General features: G+C 31.4%; 1 protein-coding gene across 2 annotated transcripts; it reads left to right on the top strand.

Moving 5' to 3' along the window:
- The first annotated feature begins 3936 nt into the window (after nt 1-3936).
- On the top strand, nt 3937-14990 carry ABCB19 (ATP binding cassette subfamily B19). 2 transcript variants are annotated; one of them, XM_068645667.2, is made up of 10 exons: nt 3937-4578; nt 4708-4762; nt 5235-5410; nt 5995-6195; nt 6841-7100; nt 7194-7510; nt 7681-7904; nt 8027-8846; nt 9218-9459; nt 13577-14990. In XM_068645667.2, exons 1-10 carry the CDS (start codon nt 4333-4335, stop codon nt 14783-14785), a joined length of 3750 nt encoding a protein of 1249 aa, XP_068501768.1. In that variant the 5' UTR covers nt 3937-4332; the 3' UTR covers nt 14786-14990. The 2 variants fall into 2 exon arrangements, with proteins under 2 accessions (XP_068501768.1, XP_090157508.1); XM_090301382.1 differs by lacking the exons at nt 3937-4578; nt 4708-4762; nt 5235-5410 and adding an exon at nt 5695-5922.
- The last annotated feature ends 12417 nt before the right edge of the window (nt 14991-27407 follow it).

Here is a 27407-nt window from a genome sequence, read left to right as displayed (position 1 = left end):
TTAATAACTAATATTAAGTTATATAAGAAAGATTGGTTAAAGATAAATTTTAAATAGATAAAGAATAAAGAAAATCATAAATAGATTATGAGTATTTTTTTTTATTTCATTATAATTTCTCTCTTTAAATTTACATTTCTTTCTAAAATGATTATTTGTAATTATTTTTAAAAATTTTGAATTTTGAATTTATTTGTTTGTAAATATAATACAAATTCACATTTCTTTCTAAAACTAATTATTTTTTTAAAAAAATAAATAAAATTTTGAAATTTGAAGTTATTTGTTTTGTAAATATAATACAAATTTGAGGATGTAGTAATATGATGATCAAAATAAGTTGATTGAATTAAATAACTATAAGTATTTTTTTTCCTATTATATATGTTTTCTAATTTTTTTATTCTATTTGAGATTTTGATTAAGGGAAAATGTTATTAATCTAGAGATTAATAGATGAGGAGTAAGATCCGAGTTTTATATGATGATAAATTTAAATAGATAAATAAAGATTGGAAACTTATATATAAAAGTTAAAAGTTAATTTCTTATTTCATTATAAAATTTATATTTATCTAAAATAGTTCTCTCTAGTTTCTTTATAAGCCAATGGAAGAATTTGATTTTTTGTGCTGTCAAATTAATATTTGTTGTGGACTCATAAACTCTTAATTTTGGGAAGTATATCATTTATATGATTTTCCTTTTTTTTTTCTTCTCTTTCTTGGATAGTTGATTAAAAGGAAATGTTGTTGAAGTAGAGTTTTAGATATGAAAACTTATCTAGATTTGTTTGGAAGTGTTAAGGAAAACTTAAGTATGTTTATATTCAAGTAAGAGATTTATAGAGTTAATAATTACATTTAATTAATGTTTAGATTATTATATATGTGTAGTTTGTAATAGATAACAATATGTATATCAAACGTGAAATTATTAATTAGAGATTAGTAATTTGAAGCATGATGAAAAATGCTTTTATTATATTGAAAGCTTTGAAACATGTTTTGGTGATGTAAAACAATGGAAAAATTCTTTATTTTTTTTGTTCTGGTCGGATTGAATGTCTCATAAGCGACATAGTAATGCTCAAATGACAATGCTTAAGTGGTGTGTAATCATTGCACTCACCACTTATTATCGCTCAAGGTTTGAGTATACACTCACGTGATAAAGTATGCAACTTAACTAGAGATTTGTAACTTGATTAAGAGAGACTCAGATATCATTCTCTTTGGAAACATGCCACTCAAGCAACATGTTGGTTACTCAGTCAAAGATGATGACGTGCAAGATCCTAAAAACTCAGAGACTCATGCATACATAGTATAACATTCAAGCGAGAATTGATCATTCAAACACCCATGATAAGATTTTGAAGGCTCTAAAAGGTAAAATCAAAATTCATATTTATTGAAAAATATATTTAAACTTAATTTTTAATTACACGCTTAAATGATACCATAACATCCTTTAAATATATTGAATAACGGTTTAAATTTGATTTTTTTACAAATAAAAATACAGATGTAGTTGAAATGAACAAATCATTAAAAACCAAGCAAATACAAATTTTAAATATTAATTATAAATAAAGCTATTAAATATGTAATACATAGTGACTTTAAAAAATTACTAATTGTTTTAATGTTGTTGATGGACTAACTCTAATATTGTAGTACAAAGTGACTTAAAAATAAAGATGTAAGGAACAAATCATTAAATGTAACCGAACAAATATACTTTTAAATATTAGTTATAAATAGAGCTATTAAATATGTAATACATAGTAACTTGTTGATAAATTAATTACATCATTGTAATATCCAGACTTAAAAATAAAGATGTAGTTGAAAAGAATAACTCTTTAAAGGTAATCGAACAAATACAACTTTAAATATTTATTATGAATAAAACCATTAAATTTGTAATACATAGTGACTTAAATTTTTTATTAATTATTTTAATCTCGTTGATGGATTAACTTCAATATTAATCATTTGAAGAAAAGAGAATATTGTATGAGAAGTAACGTTCAAGTTTTACTTATGTCTTTAAAATATACTCATAGCTGTATAATAGGTTTTCTTAAATTTAAACTCAACACTATCTTCTCCTTAAAATTCATGATAAAAAACATTACACTTTAAACATAATATATTTTATTTTTTATTTTGTCACAAGTCTTTTTGAGTTATCTAATTAAATTTTTTATAATCATACAATGATTATTAACAGATAAGTTTTTTTATACTATAAAATATTAGAAAATAAATTTAAGTATAATTTCTTTAATAAAATTAAATGTGAAGATTGTCTTTATATACTGTCAATTTATTTTATACATACTCGATGTGTGATTTTTATAAGTTCGTTCGTACCAAGAAATATACAATTTGTCTATGAGACTAAAATCTATGTGAAAGATCAGATGTTAATAAATCTAAAAAATATTGTTAAAATATATTCCGATACAGTAATAGAAAATAAATACAAGTTTAATTCTTCGTCTAATTTGTAAGGTGAAACTAATTCTCACATATATTATGAATTATATTATGAATTATGAATTGTACTTTGTTATCTTCAACATAAATATGATTTTTTTTTCTCAATCTAATAATATGAATATAGTCTATTTATCAATTACAACAACATAAGTGTTTTAAATTATATTTTTTTATATGTTGTATTTTGATTGTATATTATATTTCACAAATGTAATATTTGATGAATTTTTATAAGTATTTAAAGTGATTCATTTTAAATATCACTTTTCTCAGTAATAACACAACAGAAGACTTTTTATAAAGAAATGACAACTAAGAATAAATATATTAATTTTTTTTATGAACACTCTTACTTTAAACCTCTGCAAATATTATTTTTTTTTATAAAAAAGGAATAATTAATTTAGAAACAAATTGCGAAATAAATTAGTGTTTAATTTAAAATTGAAAACATAAGTCAATTAGTTTTTATAAAGAATATTACGATAGTAAATGTTGAAGGGTGTCAGTGCACATTTACTATATACAACATTTAATAACAGTTATTAAAAGTTATTAAATATGTCATTTCATAAACAGAATTATTTTATTATGAAATGAAATGGATCAACCCACGATAATTTTTATTCAATATAATTTAAATCTTGATTGCGCACTATACTTAATATTATTATATCAAGTCTTTGTTATTTTGTGCGAGTGATATAATTTATCTTTTTAATATTTATTTTAATTTAGTAATACAAACCTGTTCTTATTTAACTTTATTGAGATAATATTAACAGAACAATTATATATTTAAAATAATATTTGTTTTGAAACTCAAAATTACGTCACAATTTTATCTTAAAAAATATATTACTATTTTTTTTTGAATAAAATTATTTCACACATAGGAAGGATGAAAATAATTTTTATTCGACTCCTATAAAATTTTAAGAATAAAGTAACAATGAAATATTCTCCTGCTTCTTTTGGAGTGAAAGAATAAATAATCATCAATCTGATTTTTTTTTTAAAATTAACATAGAATGAGATTAAAAAAGTACTTAAAAAATATAAATTGACTGATGTTTTTGTCTTAATGGAAAGTTATTTTGTTTTTTCTAATATCCTCTAAAATTAATTATTTTGTTCTGACATGAATTTGACATAGTAAGTGTTAATAGAATTGGAAATATAAAGATGAAAAGCTGTTATATTTATTCTACTATAGAGTTTATGTTGGAGAAGCTAATTTATTCCATCCACGTTGGAAGTTTCAAAAGAAGAGTTATTAGTATGAATTAAGATGTATTAAAGTTTTTTGATTTTTCAGCAATAAAAAGAAAAGTAGTTCTTGTAAGTAAAAACCAGACACTGCACAGAACCCCATAACACTGTTCACTCGATTCCTTTATCTTTGTGGCTTTATCAACCAAACAGTGAATTCACAACCACAGTTAAACCAAACCACTAACTCTATAAAACCACACTTCACACATCTCTCTCTTCCCAAACTCTTGTTCTCTTCAACTTCCTTTGACCACTGTCCAACAACACACACACACACACACTCTTCTCTCTCTCTCTCTCAACTTCTCTGCTATCTCTACCAAACCAAAAACGATATTGACACTGCAAAAAAAGAGTATATTGAAAAAGGGGTTGTTGTTTCAGATCTCCTTCATTCAATGTCCAGAAAAAAGTCATATGGCACATACCACTAGGGCTAGATCTCCTTGTTCATGGCATTGAGCCACGAGTCAGTCTAAAAATCCTATTTTGTTTCCACCCTTTTGTTCTCCCCGCCCCAGAAGCTGTGTTTCTGTGACTTGCTCTCATGGCTGATGCTGCTGAGCCTAAAGCATTGCCTGAGGCAGAGAAGAAGAAGGAGCAGACTTTGCCCTTTTACAAGCTCTTCTCATTTGCTGACAAGTGTGATTGGATGCTCATGATCTCTGGCAGCTTAGGAGCCATTGTTCATGGCTCATCAATGCCGGTTTTCTTCCTGCTCTTTGGTGAAATGGTTAATGGCTTTGGCAAGAACCAAATGGACTTGAAGAAAATGACAGAAGAAGTATCGAAGGTTAATCAGTTAAATTGTTGATTCATGTCAAAATTCTCAATAACACCAATGTTTCTTACTAGCAAGCAACACCATCTCAGATCCAAGATCTAATTTTTTTTTACCTTTTTGTTATGATCATGATTGCAGTATGCTCTCTATTTCGTGTACCTTGGGCTTGTCGTTTGCTTATCATCCTATGCAGGTATGCTAATCTTCTTTCTTTCTTTCTTTCTTTCCCTCTAAGAACTTTTAACCTTTTCTCTGTCTTCTCTTTCTCTCTCTGTTTTGTTGGTCCTAACCTGTGAACAAGATCGATCACACTTATTGGACCATTACTTCTAAGGTTTCGTGTGTGACTGTTGTTGTTTCAGCCACTTCACATCGATCCCACGTGCCGTGTCAACAAAACACACTCGTCCTTTTCTCCTTCACTTGTCAATCTCACCGCTTTCAGATTTTCCTGCCTAACACTACCCATCACTCCATTCTCATCTTTATCATGTAGCATTTTTACCCTTAATCATTGCTACACATTTCTATTACCTCAATCAATAATTCAACCTCTTCCATTGTACCATGCATCAAACTTGTAACACCAGAAAAAAAGTAAAAAGAATAATAATGTAGTACTGTTTCTTAATTTTGGGTGATGTCTTTTTTTTCTTTCCGACCAGAAATTGCATGCTGGATGTACACCGGGGAGAGGCAAGTGAGCACACTGAGAAAGAAGTACCTGGAAGCAGTGCTTAAACAGGACGTTGGTTTCTTTGACACGGATGCAAGAACAGGGGATATTGTTTTCAGTGTCTCCACAGACACACTACTGGTTCAAGATGCTATAAGCGAGAAGGTGCTTTGAAAATTTGCCATCTTTGTGTGTTTTTTTCCTTCATGGTATGAAAAAAAAAGCAGAAGTAGAAACCATGGCCTTACGGGGTAGTTGATTCATATCCATTGATAAGTGGGGTCGACACATGATCATGGAACAGAGTGGCGCACGTTAACGAAACACGTTTTAACGTGCGCCGGGATTAATTCCCATAGCTGATGGTATTAAAGAAAGAAAATAGAAAAAAACCGTGGCCTTCTAGGGTAGTTGATTGATATCCATTTAAGTGGGGTCCATGCACGATCATGGAACAAAGTGGTGCACGTTAGCAACACATTATTAAACTTGCACCGGGTTTGGTCACATAGCTGATGTTGCATTTCCTTCATGGTACGAAAAAAGAACATATAGAAACCATGGCCTTCAGGGGCTGTTGATTGACATCCACCGAAGTGGGGCCATACATGATGATAGAACAAGGTGGCGCACGTTAGCAAAACAGGGTTTAACGTGCGCTTGGGTTTAGTCACATGGTTGATGTCGCTGCTTTTTCATGAGTTTTGTAGTTTTATGTTTGTTAGTTTAACGTTTTGTGATTTGTTTAGGTGGGGAACTTCATACACTATCTATCAACGTTTCTGGCTGGTCTGGTGGTTGGTTTTGTGTCAGCATGGAGGCTCGCACTTCTGAGTGTTGCAGTGATTCCTGGGATTGCTTTTGCTGGTGGATTGTATGCTTACACACTCACTGGCCTCACATCAAAGAGTCGTGAATCTTATGCAAATGCAGGAATAATAGCTGAGCAGGTGAGGTTAATTCTTGGTTGAAGAACTTGAACATGTCATGTATGTGCATGGATGTTGCACACGTTCTTTTTATGGAAGAAACAAAAGATCAAGTGTTCATCAAAGGAAAAAAAAACTTGGGTTTGGCTGAGTTGGTTCTGTTTTCTTTTTGTTCTATTCTTTTTTGTACCTTTTGTTTTTGATTTTTCCTGTATGTTTTTATGGGGTTATTCAAAAGCTTTTTGAATTTTGATCCTACTACTTTTTTGAGTACATGGAGCGCATGCTCTTCTTTCATATGAATTTGCGCCTTATTTCAAGTTCAGTGGCTGTTTTTGTGTGTGAAAATGATGTCTTGTCGTGTGGAGCACTCATGAAAGTTCCTAGCCAGCTTTTCTCTTTGGTGAGTAAAATAATCAAAAAGCATGGTGATGATGATTGTGGTCTTGTGTCGCTCTAATGCCAACTATGGTCCTTGCTCACAAATAAGTACATGAAACGAAATTATGTTTTGCCTAAACTTGCTTCTTCTTTTTTGATTGTTTAGATCTGTCCTTCACATTGATTTCCATAATCATTGGCTCAAAAATGGGCTCCATGGAAAAAAAGAAGAGTGACAGATCAATGTAGGGACTAATTGGTCTTCATTATGTGCAATTTGTACAGGCCATTGCTCAAGCTAGAACTGTTTACTCTTATGTTGGGGAGAGCAAGGCACTGAATTCTTATTCTGATGCAATACAAAACACTCTAAAACTTGGATACAAGGCAGGAATGGCCAAAGGGTTAGGCCTAGGATGCACATATGGAATAGCATGCATGTCTTGGGCACTGGTTTTCTGGTATGCTGGAGTTTTCATCAGGAATGGACAAACAGATGGAGGCAAGGCATTCACGGCTATTTTCTCAGCCATTGTTGGTGGCATGTGAGGGCCTAATCTGAGTAACTTTTGATGATTCTGTGTTAACTTGTAATGACACCATTCATGTGATCATGACATGTTGGTTTACTTCAACAGGAGTTTGGGACAGTCCTTTTCCAACTTAGGTGCTTTCAGCAAAGGCAAAGCAGCGGGATACAAATTGATGGAGATCATCAATCAGAAACCCACCATAGTGGAAGATTCATCAGAAGGGAAGTGCCTAGCTGATGTTAATGGCAACATTGAATTTAAAGATGTTACTTTCAGCTACCCTTCGAGACCGGATGTGTTTATCTTTCGCAGTTTCTCAATCTTTTTCCCTGCTGGAAAAACTGTTGCGGTTGTTGGTGGCAGTGGATCTGGAAAGAGCACAGTTGTTTCCTTGATAGAAAGGTTCTATGATCCAAATGAAGGTAACCAAACACGTTTAACTCTCTTGGAAGTAGAAAATATTTTGTACTACCATGACATTTCTATGTTAGAAAGGTTCTGGGAGCAAATGAAATATCCTAGTGTATGGAAATTTTTAACTTTCGATTCTTGGATTAACAGCTATGTTGATATCTTTGAAATGGCCAAGCAGGTCAGGTTCTGCTGGATAATGTGGACATCAAGAGTCTACAACTAAAATGGTTACGTGATCAAATTGGGTTGGTGAATCAAGAACCTGCACTCTTTGCTACTACCATTCTTGAGAATATACTCTATGGAAAAGCTGATGCAACTATGGCTGAAGTGGAAGCTGCTACTTCTGCTGCAAATGCTCATAGTTTTATCACCTTGCTTCCTAATGGTTACAACACTCAGGTTTGTAATGCTAATAATTTTCAAGCATAAATAAGTTGTACTAGTTTTTTTTGGGTACGTAAAGTTGATCATTAGTTCTAGTCAAGGGTGTGTTAATCAAAATGTCTTCTGTTTTTCACCAGGTAGGAGAGCGAGGAGTTCAATTATCTGGGGGCCAAAAGCAGAGAATTGCAATTGCCAGAGCCATGTTGAAGAACCCAAAGATCCTTCTACTAGATGAAGCAACTAGTGCTCTTGATGCAGGGTCTGAAAGCATAGTTCAAGAGGCACTAGACAGGCTCATGGTTGGAAGAACAACTGTGGTTGTGGCACATCGTCTATCAACCATAAGGAATGTTGATACCATTGCAGTTATACAACAAGGACAAGTAGTTGAGACAGGCACACATGAAGAACTCATTGCCAAGACAGGCACATATGCTTCACTCATTCGGTTCCAAGAAATGGTTGGAAATAGAGACTTCTCCAACCCATCAACCCGCAGGACTCGGTCATCGCGATTGAGCCATTCATTGTCAACAAAGTCCTTAAGTCTCAGGTCTGGAAGCCTGAGGAACTTGAGCTACCAGTATAGCACTGGTGCCGATGGCCGTATTGAGATGATATCAAATGCTGAAACAGACAAGAAAAATCCTGCCCCAGATGGATATTTCTTCAGGTTGCTCAAGCTGAATGCTCCTGAGTGGCCTTATTCAATCATGGGAGCTGTTGGTTCTGTTCTTTCTGGATTCATTGGCCCTACTTTTGCTATTGTTATGAGCAACATGATTGAGGTCTTTTACTTCAGAAATTATGCTTCCATGGAGAGGAAGACTAAGGAGTATGTCTTCATTTACATTGGTGCCGGTCTCTATGCAGTTGGTGCATACTTGATACAACATTACTTCTTTAGTATCATGGGAGAAAACCTCACCACAAGGGTCAGAAGAATGATGCTTGCCGGTATGTTTTATTTTATGTCTTGGTGTGTGTTTGAGTGAGATTAAACTGCATTCTATTTCAACACTTTTGAAAGATTAAACTTAAATAACTCTTTCTTGGCAAATCAGAATTAGAGTTTCATCTTATAATCTATGTTGTCAAAACTGAAGTTTCATTCTGTTAATGTATGCTGATCTTCAATACAAACTTCTATTATAACAATTACTAAGATGAAACTCTAATTCTAATTGGACGAGGTTAGCACTAAAACCATGCAAGTAACTTTTGTCCTTATTAAAAAATCTAGTAAAAAAACAAGGGGTTATTTGAATTTTTTCAAAAATTGGTCAAAGCAAACAAGCACTTAAATTTTGGTGTTTGTACTTGGTTAGCTATTTTGAGGAATGAAGTTGGATGGTTCGATGAGGAGGAGCACAACTCAAGCCTTGTTGCAGCTCGCCTTGCCACTGATGCAGCTGATGTCAAGTCTGCAATTGCTGAGAGGATATCAGTGATTCTGCAGAACATGACATCTCTCCTTACTTCTTTTATAGTTGCTTTCATAGTGGAATGGAGGGTTTCCTTGCTCATCTTGGCAACCTTCCCTCTACTTGTGCTAGCCAACTTTGCTCAGGTAAACAAAATCTCACACCCTCTTCTCTCTCTCTCTCTACCAAACATATCATCATGTCACATAATTGAAAAAATAATCATTATCACGATAATATGACATGCTGCCAAGACTGTATATAATAAAAAATCAGATCAAATTTTGGTGCAAAATTTTTATACTATTCTTCATCCAAGAGCATAGGAAATTGTTAAGCTTAGTGAACTTACAAATTTGTCTTCTTGTTATTTGCATATGTTTGACCTTAGACAACATATAGTGGTGGGGCCAGGGGTTACTCTAGATTTTTACCCAAAATTCCTTACCTTACACTTACTCTTTTACACTGAGAATCTAGCTTCACAAACAAGCTGGCATTAAACGACAAAAGCTAAAACAACAAAGAGCCACACAAAGTGGAACTGTGCACGTGCTTCCTTCCAAGTCCAGTGCATTAACTTCTGGGAAATAATAACTCACATATTGCTCTATAAAATCTCATTAATAATGGCCATTAAAAGCTCACTTTTTTAACAAAGTGAAATTGTACTTCAAATTGACAACTAATGGAGGGAAAAAGGTACACAAGGACAGAACTTTAATCCAGAATTTTAAAACTTAGTAGGGTTATTTTTCCATAGTTTTTAAAATAAACTGATTAACAGAGTGAAATTCAACTTCAAATTGAAGAACACCAACAAAAATACTGAATAAATAAATTGCATCTATGTTTTTTTCCTGCATAGCACACATAAACTAGTCTTATGAAATGACCATGCCAACCCTTTGAAATGGAAACAACATAGTGAAGTACTCCATGAAGAGATAGGGCCCAAGTTCCCAAATTCAACCATGACAGAGATTATAATGCATGTGGATGATAGAGAGCTTAATGGTGCAACAACAGCACTGCATTTTTCTGAGTTGGGGGGGTGGGGTCCTCTACGTATTCAAGTTAGATTCTTGAATGGTACGTGTACAGAAGGTTGTATCAGCTTTTGGTGAGGTAGTAGTGACTAGTGAGTCTTACATTTTTGACCATATGGTATGATATGGGAAAGTCAGATTCTGAAGACTCCAGCTAGCTACTAGCCCCATGTCTTCTGGCAAGGCCACACCCCATTTTTGTGCTTGGGATATGGGGTTTGATAATTGAGATTCTGCAAATTTCAATAGTCTCTCTTCTTCTTCTTGGTGCCACTTCTGAATATTAATAAATAATTCACAACAAACAATCACTGTTCTTCTGGCTAACTAATGCACACTGCACCACTCTGCACCACTCTGCCTTCACCTTAGTGTTTGGCTTATTCATTACACAGAAAAGGGTCCCTTGTCAGTTCCCTATGACATGAAGCTAGGTGATTTTCCTGACCCTTTTGTTTTCTCTCCTCACTCTGACATCCTCTCATGGCCCTAACCTCTGCTAGAGTTTCAAGCAACGGTTCTCAAAGACACATTTGTATATGACACTCTTTCAATTTATTGTAGAGTTTGGAGTTTGGCCAGGGATAGATAATTTGCATACTGCATTTTTTTTCACCATATTTATTCTCTTTCATGTTCTAGAAACTAGTTACCGTTTTACAATAGATGCATCAGTAAGAGAGATAAAGATGGTAAAAAGTTACATGACATCTGTGATGAAATTCAAAATATTAATGATAATTTCTAATATCTTAAAATCCTAAACGTGGAATGAAATCAACTTCACATCTAAGATTGCATTAGACGACAAAAGCTAAAACAACAAAGACTCTCACAAAGTTGAACAGTGCACGTGCTTCCTTCAAAGTCCAGTGCATTAACTTCTGTGAAATAACACAGATTGGTGTATTAAAATGCTAGTTAATAATGGGCATGGAGAAAATAATATTATTTTTATGGATGCAGATTCCATACCTGATCATCAACTTCGATGTCTCACACTGAGACGGGTCTTGCACTTGTTCAACCACCATTATTAAATTCAAATTTCTATACTTTATTATTATACTAATATTACAATATTTGATTATATCTGGCAGCTGTCTGTGAAATATTAGTTTAATTTATAAAGAAATACTTCATCATATGACAGAAACACAAGCTCTTCATTGGTAGAAAATCCCTGCAGTGGTAGACCATTTTTTTAACAATATTTTTGGGGTACTGCAAGAGGAAACTTCATTGCACTCATTTTATTATTCATATATTTCCTACAAACCCCAAACCTTTTAGTTTGTCTAGGAATCTGAACTTTTATTTTTAGCTCCTCCACCCGTGATCGGTTTCAGTCTTTTTCAGGTCCTAGACATGTGACCTTCACACATAGTCTTTTATATATATAGTATTTTGTTCAAGTACACCCACTTATATTTTATTAGTATTTTAATACCAAGTTCAAATTTTGATTTCACAAAGCATGTCAAATGTCTAAAGATTTAATTTTTCACTTATTTTGGGAGAAGGGTGTGTTCTAAAGTTATGATTTTTATAATCTTAAACTATTCATAGTGTATGTTCTTCAGTATATCTTTCTCTTCACACGTGCATACACTTATATTCTTACTGGGGATGAATGGGTGAAAAATACTTGTATGTTAGTTTTTAAGCCATTGGATATTTTTGACCATGCACGTGAGACCATTTGGGTCTTGCTGCATTTTCATGGTTTAGCTGTATATGGATAACATCTCAGTTGTTTAATTAGGGCATGCATGTGAATGATTCTGGAGATAGTCTCACATGGACTTTCTTTATTCTATCTTGCTTTTCGGGTGCACATTTCTCTATCATGCTCCAATCTAAGTTGTTTGGTAAGGTAGATTTGGAAGAAAATGAAAAAAATAGTATAAATACATATATTTTAATGCTTGAAATGTTTTACTATGTAGTTTTTCTTATTTTATTTTCAAAGTGAGCTTCTGAAAGTAATTTTTTTAAAGAAAAACAAATTAAACTAGAGCACAGTCAAACCAGCATGAGTTGTAAGTGTTTTATTGTGCATACACTATGCAAAAGCGTAAAAGTAGTTATGGTTTTTTTTTCTTTCTCTTGTGTTGATGATTCCCACGCAAAAGCATGCTATGTTGAAAAGTAAACTTGGACAAATTTTTTTTACCAAGTGTGTTTTTTACTTTTCATTAGGGTTAACTTTTTACTGATAAGAAAAATGGGTTAACTTTTTTATTCAAAGTTAAGCATTTCTACATAAATTTTCAGTTAAATCTGCCACACATAAAGGTACAAGAGTGACACATTAATTAGTATTTGAAAAAAAAGTAGCATCACATTTTGAGGCATCATTTTCAAACTAATAGTAACAATCACTTCTGATTTAATACTGTTAAGGGTAGTGTTCTACGTTCTGCGCATGCTATAGGCACAGGGCAAGAAAATAGACTGATTGATCAGGGACATGTACCTTATTAACAATCAATGTCTTTCAACGTAGTTGGTGTCCATGTAATGGATGCTAGATGAACATGGACATTCTCTCTCCTCTCTGGGTCCCACCCCTTTGTCCCTTTTGGTTCTTTTCAGTGGATTTTGGTGAATTCTTTCACCCCAGATGAAATTTTTTTCCATAAATGAATAGTCCAGTTACTGAAATTACCAAAATCCCTTTGACCAATCTTGGCACAACCATGTCTTCAAGTATTAATGTTTTACCGTTATACTTACAGTTAGTATTTGATACACTCACCCTGATTCCTTGCATGGATTTAGTAGGCCAAAAACCAGTGACATAGGTTCAAGGTGTGTGAAAATTCCCCACAAGTTGCCCTCACTACTATACATGCACAAAGAAAGTTTAACAAATAAAAGTAGATAGAACCTTTTTAGATTTCAATAATTATTATAGTGCCCCTCTTTTTCAGTATATCTCAACCTTTTCAATTAAATTCAATGATTTCAGAAAAAAAAAACTGTCCTTTGTGTTTCTAAAGTTCTATATGCTTAATTTTTCTTTACATTATAATTTGTGTAAACTGATGTATACTTATATAGCCTATTTTGTCTAATTTTTAGACATTATTAATAATGTGGTAGAACCATTTACCTTGGAAACTAGAAAATCCTAGGAATATAACTAGGTTTATGCTGGAGTTTGATTCATTGGTTGGTAGCTAACAATGGATGTTTCTGAATTTTGCAGCAATTATCTCTAAAAGGGTTTGCTGGAGACACAGCAAAGGCTCATGCAAAGACAAGTATGATAGCAGGGGAGGGAGTGAGCAACATCAGAACAGTTGCAGCATTCAATGCTCAAACCAAGATGTTATCTGTGTTCTGCAATGAGCTTCGAGTGCCTCAGCGCCAGAGTCTGCGGCGGAGCCTCACATCCGGCTTCTTGTTCGGTCTCTCTCAGCTTGCCCTCTACGCCTCAGAGGCTCTCATTCTATGGTACGGTGCACATTTGGTGAGCAGAGGTGCTTCAACCTTCTCAAAGGTCATCAAGGTGTTTGTGGTGCTCGTGATCACGGCAAATTCGGTGGCGGAAACCGTCAGCCTGGCGCCGGAGATAATCCGCGGCGGGGAGGCCGTGGGGTCGGTGTTCTCAATCCTTGACCGGTCGACAAGGATTGACCCGGATGATCCTGATGCTGACCCGGTGGAGACTCTGCGCGGGGAGATCGAGCTGAGGCATGTCGATTTTGCATACCCTTCAAGGCCTGATGTGATGGTGTTCAAGGATTTGAGCCTGAGGATCCGTGCAGGGCAGAGCCAGGCTCTTGTGGGGGCAAGTGGATCAGGGAAGAGCTCTGTGATTGCTCTGATAGAGAGATTCTACGACCCTATTGCAGGGAAAGTGATGGTGGATGGGAAGGACATAAGGAAGTTGAACCTGAAGTCTCTGAGGCTGAAGATAGGGTTGGTGCAGCAAGAGCCAGCACTTTTTGCAGCAAGCATTTTCGAGAACATTGCATATGGAAAAGATGGTGCGAGCGAGGGTGAGGTGATAGAGGCTGCACGTGCAGCCAATGTGCATGGATTTGTGAGTGGCTTGCCAGAGGGTTACAAGACCCCGGTTGGTGAGAGAGGAGTGCAGCTTTCTGGAGGGCAGAAGCAGAGGATTGCCATTGCCAGGGCAGTGCTCAAGGACCCTGCAATTCTCCTTCTAGACGAGGCCACAAGTGCCCTAGACGCTGAGTCGGAGTGTGTGCTACAAGAAGCCTTGGAGAGGCTAATGAGGGGTCGCACCACAGTGCTTGTGGCTCATCGTTTGTCGACCATTAGAGGGGTGGATTGCATCGGAGTGGTTCAAGATGGGCGCATTGTGGAGCAGGGTAGCCATGCAGAACTTGTGAGCAGGCCAGAGGGGGCATATTCTAGACTCTTGCAGCTGCAACATCATCACATATGATCAATGAGACGGAGACAGAGAGAAACAGAGAGAGAGACAGAGAGAGAGAGATTATTGTTTTTTATTTGATAAATATGACCTTGTGGGGTGATAATTATGTTATCTCATGTGTTTTTAGGTGTAGATATGTGGGATATGATGATGAGGTTTGTACCTTGAGGACAAAGTGATCTATTATGGCTTATCAATTATTATATTAATCACATGCCAATGTGCATATGCATGTAATCTAACACTTTTTCTATTTCTTTTCTTCTACCACTTCGAACCTAAGTAAAATTAACCAATTCTCAGATCAATCGAAAGTAACCTAAAAAAATAATTTAAGACTATTCCAAAGATCGGAGGAAAAAACAAAATATTATAGACAAAATATAAATATATAAAATTTAAACTAAAATGTTATAATTTATTATCTACATTCAAAGTAAAAATAGTTAATATATTGGAGATTTAAACTTTATTTTAATTTTAATTTTGTTATGTGTAAATTTTGTATTGTAATTTGATATTAAAAACAGGAAATACATTTTTAAAATGGTATTTTCCCAGTCTCACAATCACGTACTTATTTCCTTTTTTCACACAAAGAACAATAATAAATACATAATTTTTTAAATAACTTTATTAAAATACCGTTGCCTTTTCAATGTATACATCATTTCTTCAAATAGGTAAAAGCAGAGAATAAATATGAAAATATTTCATTAAAATATAAAATATTAGTCAATATCAATTTCTTTAAAATAAAAAACTGCAGTCATATCAGAAAAAAAAAATCATGAATACAAGTCTTTTAAAGTAAAATATTATAATATTTAACAAAATAACCAAATAATTAGTCAATCTAACACTTAAATTATGTTCTAGTTATAACAAATACCTTTTATACATCCAAAATGTGGTGTTTATGGTTCTATTTTTAATTAAAAATACATATGAATGAAAAAAATTATATACGGTATGATTTCGTTAGTTTTAACATAAAAAAATACAGATTAAACTAAACTATTCTTTTTTTCATTTTATTTTAGATTGGTTTCTAATTTTTTAATTTGTAATTCTTATTTCTTTTCTTAAGTTTTTTTTTTTTAAAAATTAGCTTCAGCTAAGATAATTTTGCTTAAGCGAAAGTCTTCTCACTTGAGTGATAATTAACCCGATAACATACCAAGATTCAGTCCATTTTTATTTGAGTGAGTTTTTCTCTCATTTGGACAAAAATAGGTCTCACTTGAGTGTAATTCCCTCTTGCTTAAGCGGAAACTGATCTCATACCTATTTCTCACCAAAAATTACATTCAAACCTATATCTTCACAAACCTACAACATTAGAATGACAATTCTCTTTACTCATAATGGTAGTTATACTTTGTGAACATATATATATATATATATATATATATATATATATATATATTCTATATTTCTAACCTAGGGTTCTATTGAAAAGAATAAAACTAGTTTCTCTTACCTCAAAAGAATTAGATGTGCTCACAAAGAGCTCCAATCCTACAAAGCCCAAGGGAAGCTTAACCTGCAACACAAAGTTTAGATTAAAGATTTAACTATATCACTAGGACTCTGAACCAATAGGGACTAATCGTGAAGCTAAAAACATCATATGCAAAACATCTACAAAATACAAACCTAAAAAGTTTAAAACTCACTCTAAGAAAAAATGAGCAAAAATGAATTTACTTTGTCTAGAACTCTAATCGGGCAGTCTTGTAATATTCGTTGTCAGAAATCTAATGGCGGACTTCGATCGTCAGTGTGATGACAGATGGGTTAGAGAGAAGGGAGAGGAAAAAAAGAGAAAATTTAGAGAGATGGTTGTTATTTTAAAATGAAACATGAATAACTGATTTTTTTATTTATATACTTTTTTTACTTTAATAATAAAATATTCAGGTATCATTTTAAATATACTACTTCTATTCTAAAACTATTTTCTAGGTCCTTACAATATTTATTGTTTCTAATTATTTTACTCCAATAATTCGTGTAAATAGTAGGTTTAGTCTTCTTTAACCAAATGATCTAGGATTAAAATCTTAACATTCTTTGATTTGTTACTTCCACTTTTCAAAGGTACTATTTAAAGATATTTTTTAGGGTTAAATATGTTTTTTGTCCATGTATTATAAGGCAAAATTGATTTTTGTTCATACTCCAAACCTTAGACCTCCTTGCTACTTGTAGTAAGGAAACTATTGGAATGAGTCTTTATCTCTGCTTTTTTTTATGTAACAAACAAATTTTCAATATGAATTGGATTATAACATTATAACATCAACGTCAGCGATGAGTCAACATTAAATATTTAAACATCTTAGTCCACACTAGAATTTTGTTTGCCACTTAAAAAATTCTGACAATGACTTATTCTAATAGTTTCCATACTACAAATATCCAGGAGGTTTAAAGTTTGGACTAAGGACGAAAACTAATTTCACGTGAAAGTAAAAGGACAAAAAGCATATTTTACCCTTTTTATTGACAAAAAATAGATAAAATAAATTGAAGTATTTAAAGGGTGCTTCAACCCATATACAAAAGGAATTAAAATTGATGTGGCCAAATGGGCTATCATAGCATACAAGACCAACCAACAATTCAAAAAACTCAAACACCAACAAAAAGTTATCAGAAGACTGTTGCAATTCAAAAAACTCAAACACCAACAAAAAGTTATCAGAAGACTGTTGCATGCTAAAAGCCTTCACGGTTGTGTAAAGTCACTGCACCTAAAATAAGTCCCTGCACCAGAACATTCCCCTCCATTCCAAGACCTCACCATGTGAAATTTTGTCATAAGTAGTGTTGTGATAGCCCTTTAAGAAGAGGAAGATATGTCCCCATATTGGTTCAGTCTTGCAAGTGTTGGGTTATGTTTGTAACCTCCAACTTTGTTTAGTCAACCTACAATCACAGAAACAACTTCCGACTAGACTACACCACAAAGAACTCAATTAACTTATCAGACACAATAAAGGTAGAGAGATATGTACAATATGCATTTACCTCCTATTGGGAAATTTGTACATAATGGAATTCAAACATGTAATTGGATTAAAGAACCAATTAGAGTATGAAAACAATGCATATTTTTCTTTACCTGATATCTAAGACCCAATTTTGAGTTGATCAATAGCAAAAATTTCTACTGGATCAAGTTTAATGTTCTTAAAAATAATGTGATTCATTTGTTTACAAATTTATGCAGTAATGACAATCCGTGTGCACCTCCATGCTCTATTTCCAGCCTTATTCAACCTCAAACTCTTAAATTGACAAAAGTGATGCTTTGGTTCAGAATGCAAAGCAATGACTTACTTGATCCAACTGTAACAACAATTTCATATAGTCAAGGTAGTTTCACACTTTAGGAATAATAGGTTGGCATATTCCTCTATTTGCCACAAAAGACATATAAACCGTTGTCAAACTTTACACTCCTTCTACTAAGATTCTCCCTAGTTGATACTCTATTGTGTATAACTCTCCAGGCTATGCACTGTGGTAAGGGGAGTGTTTTTAACCTTCCAAAACTTCTCATACAAACACTTGACTTCTCCTACCACTACAAGAAAATCATTAAATAGAAACCAAAATTAGAGACAAAAAATAATTAGTCACTATATTTACTAAATTATATACTAATTTAAAGACTAAAAAATTATTTATATCTAAAGTGGTTTCTATTATTAATAAAAAATTATAAAATAATTTTTGAATTGGTATCTAAATTAGCTATCAAGGCTTTAGCTACTAATATTTTAGATTTTAAATTAGCCTCTAAAAGACTAATAGAGACTAATTTAGAATACAAAACAGTAAGTAACTAAATCTTTGGTAACTAATGATTAGATATCAATTTAGAAAACATTTTATAAATTTTTATTAAAATAAAAACTACTTTAGATACTAATAATTTTTTTAATTTATAAAATGGTCTCTAATTTAGTTAAATAGTAACAATTTTAATCTTTAAAACTAATTTTTATTTAGTGATTTTCTTGTAGTGTACGACATCTTTTCACAATATCTTATAGGTTGATTCAAATGTGTATACATGTGTTTCATGGTGTTTCCATACCTATCTATCTTCCTTATTTATCGACCTTCATGTCATTAATCATATTTTCCTAAAATACTTTCCCCCACTCCATACATCCTCTTCTCCATTAGAATGACCAATTTCCCAACTTCCAATTAGATATGGTGTATAACCTTAAAAATTATCTTTAAATACCATATTTCCAATCCATCTATCCTCCCAAACCCTTATGTTATTTTCATCCCCAAACTTCCCATTGTATATTGTTCTCAAAGTTGTATCCCCAATCCTCCATCACCCTATCTTAATGATATCCTTCCACCACAGAGACGTTGATTTTATCATACTACTGCTCCTGAATTCTCTTCCACCCTATATTTCAAATCTAAAATTTCATTCCATAAACCTTCCTTATCCAACCAAAACCTAGTCTCCAAATCCACATTTCTAACAATACTGTCTTAAATCTATTTATATCCTTAAGTCCTAATCCGAAACTTCCTTTGACTATTAAAAGACATTAGCCATTAATTCAAGATTAATTAAGAGTTCAATCTTTGAACAATTACTACTCTTCTTTTATTTAACATCTTGTTCATTACACTAGTGCACAGACAAAAAAAAATAGGCCACTGTCGGTTGCTGTGACATGAAGCTAGGTAATTTTCCTAACCCTTCTGTTTTCACTCCTCACTCTGACATTCTCTCATGGCCCTAACCTCTGCTAGAGTTTAGAGCAACGGTTCTCTAGAAAACATTGTATATCACACTCTTTTGAATTTATTGGCCAGTGAAAGATAATGCATGCTGCATTTTTTCAATCTCTAAGAAGCATATAAAACATTGCTGCCATGTCTGCACTCACAGTGTTGTGTCCCAATGCAGTAACATTGTATTAACTGTTGTATGTAACTATTAAAAAGTGAACAAAGTCTATAAAGTAAGATTAACATTCATTTATATATTGTTCTTACATTGATAGTAACAGTTCGTGTGTCAGACAATATATTTAGGTGTCCGATGACAACCCGATAATGGATGACCTGATAGGCTCAAACCTACTCTGATACCATATTAAGAAGTTGACTTTAAGTTTAATTCAACTTCATCAGATTTGTACCAATTTATATATTATAAAAAATTTTAATTTCTAGGAGATGTGATATCTTTAACAATAATATAAAAAACTAGTATGGTTGAAAGATGTTGTAAAATATTTAATACATCATTGAGCTATGTCATTTATGGCAAGCAAAAGAGTTTTTTACCTAGTTGAATATGGAGGTGAAGAAGAGAAGAAGGGAAGTGATAGAAGATGTTAAAATGTGTTTGGTTAAAATTGTTATCCAATGGTTAAGATGCATTGATAATGACAATTGCAGAGGTGTGGATCCAACAGCCATATCTTTGGTGCTAAGCCTCATAAATATTTGCATGCTAATGGACAAATGGCTTTCATGTTCAGAATCTAGAGGAGCTGCTGACATGGGAATTCAGAACTGCACACTGTTGACTAATGTGTGAATTATTATTATTATCTACATCAATGTGTCCAAAACAACAAAAAGAAAATAACCATCTATTTAATTTTCAATTTTTTTCATCACATGAATCTTATTTTAAAACCTTAAAAGCAAAACATATTCACTGTATAATCATTCAACTTTTTTTCTAAATTTAAGAGAAAAAAATTGTGTTTCGGTTTTGTACCAGAGTTATATTTTTTAATTTTTAAAATAATATTTAATTTAGTTAATATAGTGATTAATTATTTTTTATCTTTAAATTTAGTTAATTTTTTTAATCTCAAGTCAAAAGCTCATGATATCTATATACTTAAGAAAACAAGCCTAATATCAAAACCATATTCTTCATCAAATTGCATGATTAAAAAGTTGATGAAAAAAATGGAAGAATTTAAAGGAGAAGAGAAGGAGGAAGAAAAGTAAGAGAGATGGAAGGGGAAAAACAGTGAATATTTCCATTATGGGCAAACAATAATTATTTGACAGAACATTTCGTTGATATGATAAGAATATTTGCATTCATAAAGGTGACATATAATAAGATAATGAGAAACTAATGTTGGATCAATCAAAGGTTTGTTAAAGGATTGTTTAATTTCGATTTGTTCTAAGTTGTCTTGTTGCTGGAAAGAACAAATTGATGGCACTGTGTCTGTCTCTACGTTTATGTGTCTGTTTCAACTTTCATTCATCTCTATCTCTCACCAAAGGTCACTCCTTCTTTCTTCTTCCCATCTTTTGTGTCTTGCATGTTTGCAGTTTTATCTTTCTTTTTCAATATTCTTACTTTGTTTCTAAACTTGGTTAATTTTTTTGTAATGTTATACTACAAGAAAATCATAAAATAGAAACCAATTCGTAGAAACCAAAATAATTAGTTGCAATAGTAACTAAATTAGAGACCATTTTAGAAACTAAAATAAAATTTGGTTTCTAAATTAAATTCTATTATTGTTAAATAGTTTCTAAATTGGTATCTAATTAGCAACCAATGTTTTTCTACCAAATTTAGAAACTAAATAATTGGTAGTTAAAATCTTAGTTGCTAATTAGATACCAATTTAGAAACTATTTAACAATAATAGAAACTAATTTAGAAACCAATTTTTTTTAGTTTCTAAAATGGTCTCTATTTTAGTTCCTATTGTAACTAATTATTTTGGTCTCTAAAAATTGATTTATATTTCATGATTTTCTTGTAGTGTTAATAAAAATAAGATATACTGCTTAAATTAGATATTAATTTAAAGATAAAAAATTACTGATATTTAAAATAATTTTTATTATAATGAAATTTACAAATTAGTTTTAAATTGGTATCTAATTAGCTATCTAAAAATTTAAAATTTTAAAATTGGTACCTAAAATCTTAATAATTAATTAGATATTAATTTATAAATTAATTTATAGATTAAAAAACTAATATATATGTAACCTTATTACCATAAATTGTTTTTATTTTTTATATATTTTTAGGGTTATGCTATTGTGCTGTAGAAGTGTATGGTTCAAGAATTATTGTTGTATGAATCTGTTTACTTAGTTGGGCTTGGGACTGGTGTGAAGCAGTTTTCTCTCCTTCTTTTCATTTTTTTTGAAGTGATTATTAATTAATATTACTTCAAAAAAAAAAAGAGTATATTATGGAAAAATAATATTGAGCACATATCCAATAAAAAAACCTATTTTTAACTAGAAAATATATAAATAGTTATTTTTAGTTAATTTTATATTTAATCTTTCATCTGAATTATACCATTCAGACTTAGTCGTTATGTTTCTTTAATCTCTCACGTATGTATATACTACATATATATATATATATATAATATTTATATTCCTAATACTTTTTCTTAGAATCTTATAAATTCTATTTTTGCATGAATTTTTTACGGAAAAATTAAGAAATTGAGTGTGTCGAAGCATTACAAAAAAATTAAATTGGTGTTTTATTTTATTCCCTAAAATTTCACTAATAAAATGTTAGAATTTGACTTGATTACATTTTCGTTCTATTATTTCTTTAATTTTATTCCATATGTTTCCTCCATGGATAAAATATTCAATCAAATTTTATAATTTAAAAAATATATCAATGGAACCATTTTCAGGTTCAATTAAGTTTATACTTTTTTTAGTAATTAAAAAAAATTAATAAAATAAATAAATGATAAAACTAAAAAGCTAATTAAGTTTTAAAGGTATAATACTTCTCTATGAAAATATTTTTGAGAAAAAAAATACTTAGTTTTCGTAATTTTGAAAAATAATATTTGAAAAAGTGAATTAATAAAATTAGAAATGTAAATAACAGTACCCAAACAAATATTGGGAGTGTAGGCCATCACATACTCTAGTGGGCATTAGAACTTATGGACCTGATCTCAACTTCGTCTGAAATTTGGGTGTTTCTTTCCGCACTCTTACATTTTGCTTCCTGCACCTCTACAATATTTGAAATACCCAAATTATCTTTGATAGTTTAGATGTTCTGTAAGCAAAAAGTGTTTTTGGAATAGAAAATCTGAAAGATAAAAAAATCATTTCAGAATATCCTTTTCAGAATATATTTTTGACTTCCAGAATTCATAAAATATGTTTCGGAAAGGATATTCCAAAATGATTACACAGTGTCGTTTCTGAAATGTATATACATGCACTCCTTCATGAATATTATGGATTACCAATTTCAGAAGGAAAGAAAAAAAATGAACATTAGCTTTTTTTCTCCGACAAATGCTTCCAAAACCATCCATTAACCACTACAATGTCGTCAGAAAACACACATGTCTATTTATGTTCACTGAAAGCACACCAAAATCACCAAAATTTATCCGGAATATATACTGCACTTTGCTCTGAAGAGGCAGAAAAGAAGGAGACACTATGTTTGGCTTCTTAAAACCTTCCAGAGTTAATTTTATCAATTCACATTTTTGAGGGGTGCAGGAAGCAAAATGTAAGGCTGCAGGAAGAAACATCCCGAAAAAATGGGCCTATATGTATTAGGCTTCTTCTTCCTGCACCCCTACATTTTTCTTCTTGCACCTCACAATTTTCTAAATCCTGAAACTGGCCTTGACCTTTTATTTGAAAAAGGGCACCTTGGTTATCGGAAATCAGGATCTGGGAGTGTGCTACGGATTCATCAATCCAGAACTGAATCATTTTTTTTTTCGGATGAGTGAGTGTTCCGGAAGCAAATTTTGCATAAATTATTGATTTTCGGATTGCTGAATCCAGAAGCCTAATTCTGTTACAGATTGGTGAATTCGGAATGCTTTTTTTTGAATTATGGATTTCTGAATCTAGAATGCATATTTCTGTTATGGATTTGTGATTCCAGAATGCTTTTTTTGAATGATGGATTTTTTGAATGTGAAATGCATATTTTGAATTACGAATTGGTGAATCCAAAATTTTACCAGAAGTGTCCATCCGAAATTTTTCCAGATTCCATAATTCAGAATAAAAAAAAAATACAGTTCAAGTGCATTTTAGGGTTTTTAAAAAATAATAAGGACAGTTTGATTTTTGCATAACATTGTTGGGGTGCAGGAAGAAACTGCCTATGTATTATGGGCGGATAAGAAAGTTGGACCAAAAGTAAAAGCCCATTAAAAAACAGTTAATAATGTCATTGTATTGTTGACCATAAAATTAATTGATTGCATGTCGGCATGTGGAACATATTAAGAAGCTAAATCCAAAGAATTAGGAAAAAAAAGAGACAAAAACAAAAAACTTTCTTATCATGTTTCTCTGAGTTTGATTTAACGAGACAAGTCATGTTCCAAAATTTTCAAACCTGTGGAATATAAATTTATTTCCAAATTACTAGACTATTTTTTTTGTCTCTAGTTCACTTCACATAGAATTACAAAACATAGATAATAAATTATAAACATGGTTAATAGTGTTCTCTAATTAATTTTAAATTTTCACTTTAATAACACAGATGATAATAGTTAATATTTTTTTACTGTATAAATTATTAAAATAAAACTCTAATTCTGATCAGAAATCAACATCAGCAACCCATATAATATTAACCTTAAATTTTGTCCCTAGTGATGCATCTTAAACTGAAAAATAACATGAAAGTAGTGAGATTTTAAGGATTAAGGGGGGACAAATATTTAGATAAATAGAATTGATTTGAACATGAAATGACAATTCCCGGGACCAATTAATCATGATTCAGCTATATGCTTAAAGAGAGACAAATTTTTTTTGGCACATTATAATAAATTAATCCTAATCTCATTTTCAAGAAATCTAAATTATCCCATGATAGTGGCCTAAATAGAAAAAGTTATGAGTCAAATAATCCATTCAAAAACACTTAAATAAGAAAAGAAAGAAAAGAAAGAAAAGAACTAATCATTTGGGGTTCCTTAAACCACAATTATTTTTATCTTATACATATAAATCACATTATTATAAGTTAAAGTTCTTAATATTATCCTAAGAAATAGGATTTAAGATTTTTTTAATTGTTTGTTTGTTCTTCCTAACTGAGATTGTTTTTTTGTATCATAAAGATGACAAACACCAAATGAATGGAAATCTAAAAAGCATAACATGTTCACACCAAAATAATAGTGTGGCCCTCAAAATAATAGTGTGAAATATGCATGGACCAATATATATGTATCTTGAATATTCTAAAATCTGCTATGTATTACTAGCCCATTCTGGACCAAACCTGTCCAATTTTGACATAAATAATAAAATAAAAAATAAATTTTGACAAACTAAAAGTTGAAAGAAAATTAAAGTCATATATAGACTTCACTAGCACAGTTTCTTTAAAATGAAATTTCCTTCACAAAGAAAGATGAAATGAATGTCTTCATTGATTTATGTACAAAACATTCTCGTATCAATTTATCTAAACAATGGATTTCTATCTCATATATTAATTATTCGTTATTTATTAAAAAATATTTATTTTTCTATAAGTGAAGAAAAATATCTACCCTTAGTATAAAACAATATTTTATAACAACTTATTATAATGATATCAGGGTGAAATGAACTCACTCAATACTTGAGGAAAAGATTGAAGATAAAACATAAAAAAAAGAGAAGGTATGAGAGATATTATGTTGTGAGGGAAAATTCATATGTCCATAATTTTGATTAAATGTTAAAAATAATAAAGCATAAAATATGATCATGTTTCATCTCCGAGATGATATAACATTGTGCATTCTTGTTTTACATTGGTAAAATCTTAGGCTAACATAGTATCCATGAATATATATATATATATATATATATATATATATATATATATATATATATATATATATAAAAGCTTATTCTATGTTGCAAGGAATGTCCAATTCTTAAGTATGACTAAGAAGACTCGTTCAAAGCTTATATCTTATCAAATGTATCTTGAAAAATAAGTTAAAACTATTTGCTTCAACAACTCCATGACGGCAACATTGTCAAACCTAGAAAAACAACGAGTATGTGCTTTACTCAATTTTAAGAAAAAGCACTCTATCCAAGGAGAAATAAGTACATATAACTATTGAGATGTTGATTAAAGAAAAGAAGAACACTTAGTGCATGCATGAAAAATATTTAATACATCTTCTACGTCAAAGCTCATCAGACGCAAGGAAGACATTTAAGTGAGTTTGAAGTTGATCAACGACCATAAAAGAATTTGCAATGACTCTTTTCCTTTGTGCCTATATAAAATCCTCCATAAAGAAGAAAAAGAGAATGATTTGATTAGCAAAAGTCGTAAATGTTGTCAACATATTTCCATGTCTTAAATAGCTTGGTATGAACATTCTTGTATTCATTTAGCAAATTAGTAAAAAGTGCTTAACCTTGTAAACATCAAAAGATGCAATCACTCTCCAGTGAGCAATCTTGTGATCTTTTGATCACACACTAGACAATCTCTTTATCTTAAGCCAAAAGAGGTTTGTTGTTATTCGTGTTAAGCTCAATGTGTCTTGTTGTTTAAAGAATACTCATGTTAGCCAGAAATAGCTTGTTGTCAAACAATAATCATACGAGTTAGTTAAGAGTGGCTACGAGTCGAAAGAATACTCTTGTATCTTGCAGCTTAGTCTGCTAGTGAAACTCAAACAATTGTTTGAAAACTAGACGTAATCTATACTATCAGAAGAACCAATATAAAAACATCTAAGTAATTTCTTCCCTTCTTTATTTTATTACATTACAAGACTTTTAGAATTATTAGAAGAAGGAAAAGCTTTTAGAATTCAGTTTGTGAAAATTTTTGTTAGTTCGTCTGACTTGCAAATTCTATCACCCGACTACACTTATTTAAATGATAATTGTGAAAATTTGCCCAAAGTTTTTAAAACACATTTCAACCTTTTTTATTGTAGTTTTCCTATTCTCACTCATGCATCTTGAGAAAAAGTGGAACTCACGATAAGTAAATCAAAGAAGCTTATCTTAATGTATACTTGAGAAAGTTCAACCACCTTAAAGATTGGTTAGAGAGGAATTTCAATGAAAAAAAAAATCAAGAAAGAAGTCATTGACTAAGTGAATCGATAATGAGTTATAAATACATTTGCAATTAAAAAGAAATTGTGGCACACATTAGTAGCATTTAAGCACTGGAAAGTGGAAGTTATGGAAGTTTCTATATGAAATGTTAATTATCATTTAACATTATAAGCATTACATCATAGAACATCCAGACACTATTTTTGTTATAGACAAAATAAATAAATATGGAGCACTTAAAGGGTGCTCCAACTCTATTACAAAGAAAAGGTCCAATAACCAACCAAATCTACAAAACTCAAGAGAACTACATACCCTTTGTTTCAAAATCAACATTATCAGAATAGTTCCTCTAAAACTCTATTCCACTAATAACTACAAATTTATAAACTAAAACCATTATTGATGTCTAAAGCAGTTTTCATTAATAATGAAATTTTATAAAATAGTTTTTAAATTGATATCTAATCATTAGCTACCAATGTTTTAACTATTTACTACTTTATATTTTAAATTAGTCTCT

Source organism: Phaseolus vulgaris, chromosome 4 (assembly GCF_051622355.1).
Source record: "Phaseolus vulgaris cultivar YP4 chromosome 4, ASM5162235v1, whole genome shotgun sequence".
Classification (NCBI taxonomy): domain Eukaryota; kingdom Viridiplantae; phylum Streptophyta; class Magnoliopsida; order Fabales; family Fabaceae; genus Phaseolus; species Phaseolus vulgaris.
Note: the sequence above shows the minus strand (reverse complement) of the source record. Positions and strands in the feature narration are given on the sequence as shown.

What these genes read in the sequence shown, in the direction of transcription:
- ABCB19 (XM_068645667.2), top strand. Translation starts at nt 4,333, where the DNA reads ATGGCTGATGCTGCTGAGCCTAAAGCATTGCCTGAGGCAGAGAAGAAG. An exon ending in TCAGCCATTGTTGGTGGCAT is followed by an intron (nt 7,101 to 7,193) that starts GTGAGGGCCTAA and finishes TTACTTCAACAG; the next exon opens with GAGTTTGGGACAGTCCTTTT. An exon ending in TGCTAGCCAACTTTGCTCAG is followed by an intron (nt 9,460 to 13,576) that starts GTAAACAAAATC and finishes TGAATTTTGCAG; the next exon opens with CAATTATCTCTAAAAGGGTT.